The following is a 13918-nucleotide window of genomic DNA, read 5'->3' as shown; positions in this document are numbered from 1 at the left end:
CTATGTGGTCCCATCACTATGAACGGTCTCACCACAGGCCTAAAGGTAAGGGGGCCAGGCAAACAACCATTGACTGAAACCTCTGAATCCATGAGCCAAATAAACCTTTCCTTCCTTGTAAGTTGATTGTCTTGAGTGTTTGTCACAGTAACAGACAGCTGACTAGCACACAGGAAACAGAGCACAATAAACATAAAAAGAAGCATCACTCCCAGATGTTCAGTGTTTACCTTGTGCTGAGTATGCCCAGGGCGCCACGGACCAGGGCCAGCTGTTATTCATATTTAACAGATGAGAAAATTGAAGTCAAATGACTAAGCCGCAAATCTTCTGAGTGCTCAGTCAATGTTTAGGTGTGGATTTTTTAGACCCTGCAATCCAAGCTTGTCTCATCCATCACATTTTAACCCTTTCATGCCCCCAACAGACCGAGGGGCTGAGTTCCGAACTTTGCACACACCACTCTGTGAGTCTAAGCTGCCTCCTATTCTCTCTAATGGATGCTCACAATGAAAATTTGTACCAACACATGCCAGGGACAGGTGTGCAATCACACAAACAGAAACCCCCAGGGAGTATAGAATTACTGCCCCCACCTCACCGGAAGCTGGGATGGCAGTGTGGGAAACATACCTCTCCATTGGCAAAGCCATACTGCAAGGCCACCAGAAATCCCTGGAACAGAAGGAAAATGTGGTGTAAAGTCCTGCTTGGTAGAAGATGTGTCTGAGAGTCACCAGTGATGCTCTACAATCCCCAGGAAGGAGTATTCTACGAATGTGATGCTTATACTGACAGGCGTCAGCCATGTTGATGGATGTCTCTTCTTATCCCAACGCCCACTATGCACATAGGTCGCCTCCTGGGTGCTTGTGGGTGCCCTTAAGTCTGTGGTAATTGACCTCCTGAGGCCCTGGGTCATTCACTCAATGGTACAAATACAGGGATGGCCACTGCCCCATTTCTGCTTTCCATGGTGTTACTGACTAGCTCATTTTTTTCCTCCTCCTCTCTTTCTTTGACGCGGGGTCTCACTACGCAGTCCTGGCTGACCTTGAACTCACAGAGATCTGCCTGTGTCTGCCTCCTCAAGTGCTGCCAACTTGTATTCTTAACCCTGCCTCATTCTCTGAGGTTATGGCCTAGTTGTCAGTCATAAGATTCTCGTGTTTTAGGATGGCTGTCACCATAATAATTGACCCAAACAGACTCTGCCGCATAATCAAAATCAATTAGAGCTGAGTTCATTTCCCCATGTCAGACATAATAATTATTATTATGGACAGTGTAAGCTCAGAGATACTGTTGGTATCTTCCCATAACAGGGAGAGAGCGCCTTCCTGGACATGAATCCAGCAACAGAGACCAATGACGGTGGGAGACAGGTTGCTCGTGGATAGTTTGTGGACCCGCAACCAGTTATGCCTGGTCCTGAAATTTTCATTTCTGTGCCTTAATAAACACCCTTTGCTCTTGTCAAGCCATTTCCTTTGAAATGACAGATTATTTCCCTCTGGTCGTTTCTCATCTCACTTAGTACAAAATAAACTCCCCTAAGCGTGGAAGGTATGCAGTGAGCTGGGCTTCAGGCCTCTGTGCGGCTGACTTCATCTCATGCCCCACTTTCTCTCAGCCACTACAGGCCAGCAACCTTGATGACCCTGAGCCAGAATGTCCCGTGAAAGACTGCCAGACCCTCATCCAAACGGCGTGGCACATGAAAACAAATCCGTACTGTTTCTGTCACCAAACTATGCACAGCGGGCGCTTAACGTATGGATTGAAAGGCTGGAACTTATATGACTAGTGAGCTTATTCTGGTGGTTCTGGCTATACTGTTGTAGATTATTCCTTCAAATTAATATTTTTTAAAGATTTTTAAGTTGTGTGTATGTGTGCGTGCACATGTGTGCATGTGTGTGTGTGTGTGTGTGTGTGTGTGTGTGTGTATTTTAACATATATTTGGGTACCTGCAAAGGTCAGAAGAGAGTGTTGGATCTCTAGGGGAGTTACAGGAGTTCTGAACCATGTGCTGTGGGTGCTGGAACCCAAACTCAAGCCGTCTGCAAGGGCAGCCAGTACTCTTAGCCGTCTCCCCAGCTCTCATACTGTTAGCTTAAAAATCGGTCCACACCTTGGGAAGTTGTTGATTGCACAGTAAAACATGATCACAGTCACAGAAACAGTGATTCCCTCTTCACGTAATAATGGTTATGTATCAATTAATGTTGGAAGGGTCTTGAAGAATGTGTCCTAGGCAAAGGTGTTTGTGTTCAGAATCTCTGCTTCTGTTCAGATTCACTTAGCCTGAAGGCAGCGGATCTCAGGTCACTGTCCTGATTGGTGCTTGGCTCACCCGATTTTGCCAGAAAGGGTGAATCAGGCAGAAGTCACAACACTTTCAAGGAATTACCAAGCCTCTGATGTCATATACAATCTCTCTACGAAACCTAATTGCAACGGGGGTCAGTGCCATTCAATATGGCTGGGGCCTAAACACGGGTGTGGATACCACTCAGGTATACCACGGCTCACTTATTCCTCGAGCCCCCTCACACGTTCTGCTTCCTGGGATGCCCTCTCCACATATCTACCAAATTTGGCTTCCTAAAATTCAGATCTCAGCTCAAAATCACCACAAGGAGTTTTTCACGGGCTGTCCAATGTACTAAGGACTAGAGTTATTGCCCTTGGCTACTGCCAGCCCTTCTCTGTATCACGCACAGTGAGAGTGGCATCCACATATAGAATTCACTGCTAGATCTCCAGCACCTGAAAATACCTGGCACATAATAGAAATGCATTACATAATTAATTAACTTATTAATTAATTAATGAGTTGGGCTTCTCTCACTTGGGATGAAGGGTTTTTATCTTGTACAGTGTCAAGCTACTTCTAAACTGTGTTGACATCTTACTTTCTATTTTTTTCATAGCTATTTATAATACATGTCTTGACTTTCCCTAACTGCTGTGGAGATCTGTGGAGTCTGTGCTGTGTGTCTGACATATGGGAACAGGTATGTATGGGGCCTGAGCATTGAGGATTATTAAAGGAAAAAAATCTCAAAATGCCAGACCCCACAAGGAAAGGGCACATCTCCAACTGAAGGGTCACAAGGATGAGCCAACTCTTTCTATACCTGATCTATTTATTCATTTAAGACATGGTCTCACACTGTAGCTCAGGCTGGTCCGAAACTCCTACCTAAGCATCCCAATCCTGATACGACAGGTATGTGCCACTATGCCCAGACTTCCTATATCTTTTGACATTGGTGAAATAAGACCCTGGGAGGATGTTGTCTCTGATCTTCTTTCTATTCACCTCTATCAATACGTCCCTTACTGAGTAAGGCCAGGAGGCTCCCAGCTCAGATTCGGCCTGCACGTGTGGCATTTCCCTTTTCTTGTGCGCCTGGGGAGTCCATAGCCATGCTTCTGAGTGGGGGCTTGGTAGCACAGTCCACATTTCCACACATGCAATCGAAACAGAGCTTGCTGTGGGGTCAAGGGGAAAGTAATAATTGCCTCTGAGAATGTGAAATAAGAAGAGCTGGCTTTTGGTGTGCCCAACTCAGCACAAAGGCTAAAATAGGATTCCCTTCTCTGGCTTAGGAACGCCCTGCAGTCTGGCTCCTGCTCCAGGTGTGAGCGAGCAGGTCCCACGGAACACATGGTTCTCACGTCACATGTCCTCAGCGTGCGGCAATTTCTTGACAGCAGGAGGCTGGTGAAGCACTCTGTGCAGTAAAGGCTTGAGGAGTGGCGGGGTCTCCAAAGCAGCTAGGAGAGAAAGCTGCTGGGACAAACGCCTGTTCTGACTGATTCCTTCTGTAAAGTCACTAAGATGGGCCACGTCAGATGTGCCTTTCCTATCCCCATCCTCATCTCTGCTTGGTGAGGTGGAGGGGAGCAGTATCGGGTGCACTGAACAGAGGGGAGCCTCTGTCTACAGCCAATTGTTTTCTGTCTCCATCCTGCTGTAGAACACGAGTCACTGTGAATCCTCACTATGAATCCTCATGTTTCTCAGTAGCACGAGCAGGTGAGCAGAGCTTTCGCTAGTGGCTGGATCAGGAGCCACTGGCAGCTCCTTTCCAAAGAAGGCCCCAGCATTTCTCCTCATTATACAGGCTCAGGCTGTTCCTCACATCAAAACCTGAATCCCGTTTCACCTCCTCTAGAGTCTGAGAGGACCCTATAACTGTTTACCAGCATACTGTGGTAAAAGCATCGATCTACTTACTTCCAAACTTCTGCCTTCGAAGTGTAGAGATCCCCTCCTGCTCCCTCTTAGAACATTTGCTCCTGGTGTACTCCAAGAATCCAGCTGTTGTGTCATGAGATGCCCAAGACACACGGAGAAAAATGAAGCTCACTTATCAGTGGTCCTGGTGAGCTCCAGGCCCACATCAATGTGTAGCATGTGAACGAGCTACATGTTGATAGGATGTTCCAGCCTGATCAAGCCTTCAGAAGTTTGGAGGTCCAGCCAAAATTATGTGCATCCAAAAGATCATGTCTATGGAGGACAGCCCAGCCCACAGAATCATCAACAATAATACTGACGACTGCTTTAATCCAGAAGCGGCTCATTACACAAACGGCCGGAGCAGCCTCCGGGTCTAAGGAGTCTGGTAAGTGAAGTTTCCTCCTTCAAAATTTGGTTCCCTGATCTCCGCATAACTGCCTGAAACTTAACTTGCCTTAGAGGTGCGATATCAGGAGATTTGGGGTTTACGTTAACCAGTATGCCAAAAGGCCCCTAAATACTACCAACCAAACAGCTGAAGGATTTGTTTTGGCTTTGTTTTTCTCTTTTGAGATTACCTTTTACAGAGGCGTACAGCCAAGCAACACAGGGAAGTTGAATTACAAACTCTTAGCTTTTGAAATCCCCCAAAAGATTGAAATAATTAATCATGCCTCAATGATGGGGAAAAAAGTTTGTTGCCAATGGGTCTGATATCTTGTTTATACTCTAACAAATAAAGCTTACCTGGAGATCACAGTGCGGAGTTAGCAATTAGTTAACCATAGAGGCCAGGCAGGGGTGGCATGAACCTTTAATTCTGGCACTTGGAAGGAGGAGGTAGGAAGATCAGGAGTTCAAGGCCACACTAGGCTACGTGAGATTTAGCCAGGCTAAAAGAGAGACAGAGCTCACACCTTTGATCCCAGCACTTGGGAGGTAGAGATAGGAAATGATATATCTGGGTGGAGAGGAATATAAGGCAGGAGGAGAGAGGAGGTCAGTCCTCATTGGTCTGACAGTCTGTAGAGGTAAGAACTCTCTAGTGGTTGGCAGCTCTGCTTCTCTGATCTTTCAGCTTTCACCCTCGATATCTGACTCTGGGTTTTTATTATTAAGACCAAGTAGAAAGTCTCCAGCCAGATGCAGAGGAAGCAAGATGAGAATGGCTTACTGGGAAAAGGGAATGAGAGGCTGTGGACCCATTCTGGGCTAAGAAAGATCAGGTTTGATCGAGGAAGATCCTTTAAAAAATCTCTGATAGGAGCAGATGGCCCAGACGATCCAACAATCCAAGTGTCTCCGTCATAGTTTCCTCTGAGTTCTATATTCAGAACAGCTCAAGACCAGAATACAGCTCTCAGCAACTGCATCAGTGCCTTCCTTCATGCTCTCATGCTCCCAACCATAAAGTTAATGGACTGAACCTCTGAAACTAACTATCCCTCAGGGAGGAGAAGCGTGAGCAGCAGTGTGATTGGCGGGCCAGGCTGCCAGGAGGAGAAGCTGGAGTGACAGCAGTGACCTCCAGAAATCATCTGACCACCAGAGAAAACAAGACACTGCATGACAAAACCAGATTTAATCAATACCTATCGGCAAATCCAGCCTTACAGAAAGTACTAGAAGGAAAACTCCATTCCAAGGAAGTTAGCTACACTCACAAAAGCAAAGGCAATAGATAAGCCCACACCAGCAAGTCTCAAAGAAGGAAAACACACACACAACAACAACACCAAAACCAAAAATAACAGGAACTAGCAATCACTGATCATTAATATCCCTTAATATCAATGGACTCAATTCACCTATAAAAAGACACGGGCTAACAGATTGGATATGAAAACAGAATCCATCCTTCTACTGCATACAAGAAACACACCTCAACTACAAAGACAGACATTACCTCAGTGTAAAGGGTTGGAAATAGATTTTCCAATCAAATGGACCTAAGAAACAAGCTAGTGTAGCTATCCTAATGTCTAACAAAATAGACTTAAAACTAAAATTAAACAAAAGAAATGAAGAAGGTCATTTCATATTCATCACAGGAAAAATCCATTGAGATGAAGTCTCAATTCTGAACATCTATGCCCCAAATACAAGGGCACTCTCATTTGTAAAAGAAACATTACTAAAATTTAAATCACATATCATACCACACACACTAATAATGAGAGACATCAACACCCCATTGTTACCACTGGGCAGGTCTGCCAGACAGAAACTTAACAGAGAAATAAGGGAACTAAGAGATGTTATTACTCAAATGGGCTTAACGGACATCTATGGAACATTTCACCTAATAGAATACAGCTTCTTCTCAGCACCTCATGGATCCTTCTCCAAAATCAACAGCATACTTGGTAACAAAGAAATATCAACAAATACAAAAAAACTGATATAATCCCCTGTGTCTTATCAGACCATGATGGCTTAAAGTTAAAATTCAACAACAATACTTATTCCACAATCTCATGGAAACTGAGCAATGCTCAACTGAATTACCACTGGGTCTAGGAAGAAGTAAAGAAATTAAAGACTTGCTAAAATTCAATGATAATGACTGCACGACATACCCAAATGTATGGGACATGAAAGCAGTGCTAAGAAGAAAGCTCACAGCAATAAATGCCTACATAAAGAATCCGGAAAAATGCCACACTAGAAAATTGACGGAACACCTGAAAACCCTAGGACAAAAAGACAAAAACTCACCCAGGAGAAGTAGACGGTGGGAAATTCTCAAACTGAGAGCTGAAATGAACAAAATAGAAACAAAGAAAACAATACAAAGAATCAATGAGACAAAGAGTTGGTTCTTCAAGAAAATCAACAAAATAGACAAACCATTATCTAAACTAACCAAAGGGCAGAGAGAGAATGTTCAAATTAACAAAATCAAAAATGAAAGGGGGGGGGTGAGACACAACAACAGATATGGAGGAAATCCAGAATATCAGATCATATTTCAAAAACCTGTACTCCACAAAATTGGAAAACTTAAAGGAAATGGACAATTTTCTGGATAAGTGTCATATATCAAAACTAAATCAAGACCAGATAAGCAAATTAAATAGACTCCCCGATTGTTGGTTGGAATGCAAACTTGTACAGCTGCTTTGAATTTCAGTATGGTGATTTCTCAGAAAATTAGTAATCAATCTACCTCAAGACCCAGCAATACCACTTTTGGGTATATACCCAAAGGATGCTCAATTATACCACAAGGGCATTTGCTCAACAGTGTTCATAGCAGCTTTATTCTTAATAGTCAGAACCTGGAAATAACCTAGATGCCCCTCAACCGAAGAATGGATAAAGAAAATGTGGTCCATTTACAAAATGGAGTGCTACTCAGTGGTAAAACATAATGATATCTTGAAATTTGCAGGCAAATGGACAGAACTAGAAAAAAACAAACCAAGTGAGGTAACCCAGATCCAGAAAGACAAATATGATGTGTGCTCAATCACAAAACAAAAGACATAAAACAAAAAATAACCAGCCTAAAGTCCACAAGCCCAGAGAACCTAGACAACAAAGAAGACATACATGGATCCACCTAGGAAGGAGAAAAGGACGAGATCTCCCAAGTAAATTGAGAGCATGCGGAGCAGGGGAAGGGTGGGAAGGAAGTCCGGTTCAGTGCCTCCCCTTCACTGTAGGCCAGGGTGGCAGCTTACTTTACACTACAGGTTTTTGTTGTTGTTGTTCTCTCTTTGGGTGTGGGGATAATGATATAATTACATCATTTCTTTCTTCCTTTTCCCCTCTCCAAATCCTCCTATATACCTCTCCTCATTCTCTTTCAAATTCACAACCTCTTTTTTCATTTGGCTATGCCTGTACTGTTACCCAAGGTCTGTTGCCTTCGTGGCCTTTGCTCCTGAGCCTTGCATCTCCGCACCCATGCTCCTCTTCAATCTCACCCTCCTTCATTCTAGGCCAGGCCAGTGGCTTGCTTTAAACCACAGAATGCAGTGGAATCATCAAGATGTCAGCTCCAAGCTTACGCACTTAAAATGCCCAGTGGTCCCCGTTCCTGATGTTCTTAGGAGACTTGAGCTGCCACATAAAAAGCAAGTCACCTGTGGAGGAACCCCAAGGAGCGAGCACGAGGAAAGCACGAGACCCTCAGACCAAATGGAAGGAAGGAACATAAGTTGATAGTAAAAAATGAGGTCCCAGAAATTCAACCTAAATGGAGCCAGCCCCAGCTCAGGCTGTTTGTAGATGGGTAAAGAAGCCAGGGGGAGCCCAGCAGGCTTCACCAGGCCAGAGCTTAGCCATCCCATCCCAAGTCCTATCTGGACGCCTGAGTTCCAAAGTCATGAGAAAGAATAAAATTGAGGGCCACGCTAAGCTGTCAGTTCATAGGTAGTTGGTGGTTAACCATTACATCCGGGTAACCAGAGCTGAACTGTTTCTAGTTTTGGTGCACACACATCTGTCCGGATTCAAAGACTCCTGATCTGGACTCTTTACTCCCTGCCCCAGCGGTATGGTGTGCTGTGTGCATACATGTCACAGGATGCCTGGAAAAGGTTCGATTTGTACAGTGTTCCTCAGATAACACAGCAATAAATAGACCCTTAATAAGCGGCTTCATGTTGACACAGTTAATACAATCATGAGTCACAGTCCAGGAACAAGGCTGATTATCCCTTTGGAGTCACTGAATCGTGCTGGCAGGACCCAGGCAGCACTTCCCCATCGGTCCACCCTTCTAACATCACAGCTCCTCACCAGTAAAGCCTGCTGGCGCTAGGGAACTGCGCTGGTCCACAGCTGTCCTCAATGCTGTTTGGACCCTGCGGACTTTTCTTCTCTGGGCCAAGGCATCAGTCAGGTTACTTACATGGAAAGAGCTTAGTGTCAGCTGGATGAAGAGTCGAATCAGTTTTGAAAATCCTTCAAGTTGGTCATCGGTGATGAAAGAGAAGAGGACCTCGTGAACCCCCAATAAAGGAATGAGGAGCAGCGTGGACTTTGCCAATCTGCAAATGACACCAAAGAAGCTGTTGTAAGGGTCTCGCTGGGACTAGGCAGCATTTACCGCCCTGCTGTGCACATCTGTAGTGTAAATCTCCCACTCTTTAACAGCTGGTTTGACCTTTGTGACCTTCCTCACTCTTGTAGCCCTGCACATAGCAGATATTCAGGGAGCATTTACAGAGTCAATAAAGGAATCATCCCCCACAGGATCTCATGGCTACAGATACTGATGTGTCTGATGGATAATCCACTTTCGTGCTAGAAGCTGCCACCCTTAGATACCACCCACGTTTTCCTAAGTAGGTGACTTCCAATGTCAACCTCAGATGGAAAAGAAAATAAGCTGCCCGGGGCCACATAGACACCAAGGGGCTGTTCTTGTCCCTGCACACCAGGATTCATATTCCAAATGGGGCTTTACCATTGCCCTTAGCTGCCCCTCAATCCTGTAAGAGTGAGAGCTGCAGGAAGTGGAAAACTGATCTTCCTCATAAAGTACGCGGTGTGGAGGCCGGCGGCTGTTTACAGACTACACACAAAAAAAGACAAACATTCCTTTGTACAACCCAAGAGCAAAGTGCACAGCTGGAGCCCCAGTGCTCCAAACTGGTGAATCCCAAGCACTGCTGGCTTTTAAAATTCCTTCCAAAACCTTTAAGATATATACAGCGGGTCCTCCACATGTGTAGGTTCTGCTCTGGAGGATCCAACCAACTGTAGATTGATTGGCACCGTCTCTTCAACTGTGTCTCTATGGAGCATGCACAGATCTGTTTCCTTATTATTTATCTCTAGACATTGCAACTATTTACACAGCATTCACGCTGTTTTGTGTACGTGTCATAATCCAGAGATGGTTTAAAGCATCTGGGAGGAATAAAAAGATAGACGAGCGGTTGAGAATGTTTCCTCTTCTTCCATGGGACCCCAGCTCTATTGCCTGCATCCACATCAGGTAGCTCACAACCACCTGAAACTCCAGCTCCAAGGAAGCTGATGCCTTCCTCCGGCTTCCATGGGCACCTGCACACACCTGACATGCACCCACATAGATGTAGATGTATATACATCATACCTAAACAAAAATAAATTTTACAAAATGTGTACGGAAGATGTACAAACACTTAAAGGATATCAGTGCCTCAGGTGGGTTATGGAATAGATCTCCATGTCCATCAAAGAACATCTTTCTGGGTCCCAGTGTGGACACCCTGAGGCCAAACTTCTGAAGACTGTTCCCTGAGAGTGTGATGTCTTATAGAACTCCACAGGGGACTCTGAGAAGTAGAGGAGCCTCGGAACAACCTTGCTTCACCACTGATCTGTTCCGTGATTTGAAGCTAACCGAATTAGCAAAGGTGACTCATTAGCAAAGGAGAAAAACGAAACTGGTGTCTAATCCACACTGGAAAAAACAGAGCTTAATTGCAGTGTGGTTTTCACCCAAGTGCTTAATGGGGGGAGGGGGAGAAGGGTGGGAGGAGGGGGAGAAGGGTGGGAGGAGGGGGAGGGAAATGGGAGGCTGGGAGGAGGAGAAAATTTGTTTTTTTTTTCCTTTTCTCAACAAAAAAAAGTTAAAAAAAAAGAGTCAGAGCAGGATAGGAGGAAGCCCACCCTCAACACACACACACACACACACACACACACACACACACACACACACTATGGTCAGCAGTCCATATGCCATTTTTCCAAAAGATTGAACTCTATTCTGCGTCTATGAGACTATGAGATGTATTCAAATGCACGGGTACCCATGCAGCAAAACCCTTTTCTTTAGAGCCGTCACACAGGAGGGACTCCATCTGCTCCTGTGGGTCGGATGTCCCCAGAGCCTTGACAGTCAGGGGAACCAGCAACTGGGGAGGTGAATGACAGACCCTGGGTTTCTGCTTTTCCCAAAGGGAGCTCAGATCTACTTCTGCCCCCACACCCACCCACATGGGAGTCACTTAGGAAAGAATATTTCCAGGGAGAATTTTTTTTTTCTTTTCCTTTTTTTTTTTGGTTGCTGAGGATTGAGACCAGGGCTTCACGTGCGCTGAGCACATGACTCTGTCACCGAGCTACATGCCCTGGGCTTCAGGGTTATTTTGTTGATTTGAACGTCCTGGAAAGTTTTTAGACCCCTTCGGCTCAAAGGTTGCCAAACAAAGAGCAAAGATTGAGAGCTGACTTGAATACTCCTTGGCTTAGGTCATAGAGTTATTTTTACTATAGGAGCCATCTTTAGTAAAGAGATGTAAGCAAGGATGCTCAAATTTTAGTCTTTTAAAAACTGGAGCAATCTGCTGACACAGGCCCCAAACTCCTGCTTGGCAATTGACTACAGCTGGTGATTCTCCCTGTCGACTCGAAAGTTTAGAGGGAACCTGCAGTTCCCCCCCCCCCCCGCCCCGCCTCCTCCCGGTCTGCACTCTTCAAGTCACTTGCTCTGCACTGGCAAGAGTCTGAACTTGTGACTCTTTACTCTGTGTTATCTGGATTAATAACACACATTAACATATTTACGTGCAGACCCATGTCTCATCAGCAATTGCTGCTTGGGCCATATTGTGGTAATTCTGAGTTTTTGCACATGAGTATAGGTGCCTATGGATGCGGGAAGCATCTGATCGTCCACTTACAGGTAGATGCAAGCCATACGACATTGGTTCTAGTAACTAAACTCAGGTTCTCTGCGAGTGTAATATGTATTCTTAAACACTGAGCCATCTCTCTGGCCCAATTATGGATTTTTAAAATGCATTTTAACTCTGGAATGACTTTACTTCTACAGAATGGCATCAAAGAGAACATAGAGGGCTTCCACATCCCCTTCCCTCCATTTCCCTAGTGTTCACAGATGGTGCGGCCATAGTCTATCTGTCAACACCAGGAAGCCAGCCTTGGAACCAGACTAGGGATAAATTCTAGACGTTGTTAGATTTTACCTGTTTTCCATTTCCATTCTGTCCACAGCCAGGATCCAGGCAAACATCACTTATCTAATGGCATATGGGGCCACTTTTGTCACTGCCAGTCCCCTGGATAGACACAGGGTGTTACTCCCACTGCTCATGCCTTTCTAACGTCTCCTTAGACAAAAGGACAATTTGTGTCCCAGCCCAGACAAAAGCCATAAATAGTCACAGACGTTTACTCTTACGGACTGTGTGTATGCTTCTTTTTCATCCGTAGCCACTTGTTTATTTAAATGGTACAGTTTGTTGCAGTCATGTGAGTGTTCAACAAATATGTATTAGCTCATCTTCTCTGGGTACATGAGTGGGCACAGAGGGAGTGGGGAGCTCAGACCAAAGGCGGTAGGACATAGGGACAGCACACGGGGCAAGGTTCAAATAGCCATGTCACCAACCACTCAGCGAGGCCTTGGGCAAATTCCTCAACCTCTTTGTCCATTAGTCTCCTCATTTGTAGAAAGACGATTACACAAATAGTATAATAATATAATAATATAGTATACTATATAATATATAGTATAATATATAATATAATAGTATAATAACAATAGTATTGACTGGGTAGGGTCCTCATAAGGATTAGATAGATAATGCTATGTGTTTGTGTATGTGTGTGTGTGTGTGTGTGTGTGTGTGTGTGTGTGTCTGTCTGTCTGTCTGTCTGTCTGTCTGTCTGTGTCTGGTTTTTCCTCAATTGCTTTTTACCTTCTTTGTTGAGATATTTTCTCTCACTGAGTCTGGAACTCACCAATTCAGCTGGATAGGCTGGCCAGTGACCTCTGAAGATTTTATTGTCTTGCCAGGCAGTGGTGGCACACGCCTTTAATCCCAGCACTCGGGAAGAAGGGACAGGCAGATCTCTGTGAGTTCAAGGCCAGCCTGATCTACAGAGCGAGTGCCAGGACAGGTTCCAAAGCTACAGAGAAACCTTGTCTCAAAAAAACCAAAAAAGATTTTATTATCTCTACCTCCCCGGATTTGCACACAGGGGCCGGGAATTCACACCTAGGTTCTCACACTTGTGCAGTAAGCACTTTCCTGATTAAACAATCCCCAGACCCCTTTTTACTTAAAATTTTGATAAAGGGTCTCACGAAGTCATCCAGGCTAGACTGGAACTCACTCTACAGCTCATGCTAACCTTGAACTTGCAATCCTTCTACCTCAGCCTCCCCAGGAGCTAGGATGACAGGCCTGTGCCACCATGCTCAGCTGCCATCAGAAAGAAAGAAAGAAAGAAAGAAAGAAAGAAAGAAAGAAAGAAAGAAAGAGAAAAAAGAAAAAGAAAAAACCTGCCTATAAATATCTGGTTTAGTCTGCATTTCATTGCTCTGACACTCTGACAGCCATTTGTGAGAGGGAAGGAGAGACTTGTTTCGGGGTCACACTTTCAGAGGCTTACGCCATGCTCACTTGACCACTTGTGGGGGGACTGTGTGGAGACATCACAACATGGGGGAAAGGACATGACCCACAAAGTTGCACACTGTGACCAGCAGGCAAAGAGAAAGCGAAAGAGACCAGCCTCCAATTACCCCTTCCAGAGAGCAATTTCCTTCTACTAGGCTCCACCTCCTAAACATTCTACACCCTGTCCCCAATAGTGCCACAAACTGGAGGCCAAATCTTCAACCCATGCACTCTTAAGTTATGCTGAAGACCCTGGCAGGGCAGGTGTTATAACTCCAACGATTCTTGTAA

General features: G+C 44.9%; 1 protein-coding gene across 1 annotated transcript in view; it reads right to left on the bottom strand.

Moving 5' to 3' along the window:
• Positions 1-13918, bottom strand: part of Glp2r (glucagon like peptide 2 receptor) — a 57235-nt gene that overhangs the window by 1943 nt on the left and 41374 nt on the right. Inside the window, exons 11-12 of the mRNA XM_041665838.1 lie at positions 9118-9256; positions 634-675 (exon numbers count right to left, since the gene is read on the bottom strand). Of these exons, the coding sequence (XP_041521772.1) occupies positions 634-675; positions 9118-9256 (181 nt within the window). The remainder of the gene's footprint in view (positions 1-633; positions 676-9117; positions 9257-13918) is intronic.

Source organism: Microtus oregoni, unplaced genomic scaffold (genome assembly GCF_018167655.1).
Source record: "Microtus oregoni isolate MIOR12 unplaced genomic scaffold, Mior012 000015F_ref0000493, whole genome shotgun sequence".
NCBI classification, from domain to species: domain Eukaryota; kingdom Metazoa; phylum Chordata; class Mammalia; order Rodentia; family Cricetidae; genus Microtus; species Microtus oregoni.
This window is presented reverse-complemented; position numbering and strand designations above follow the sequence as displayed.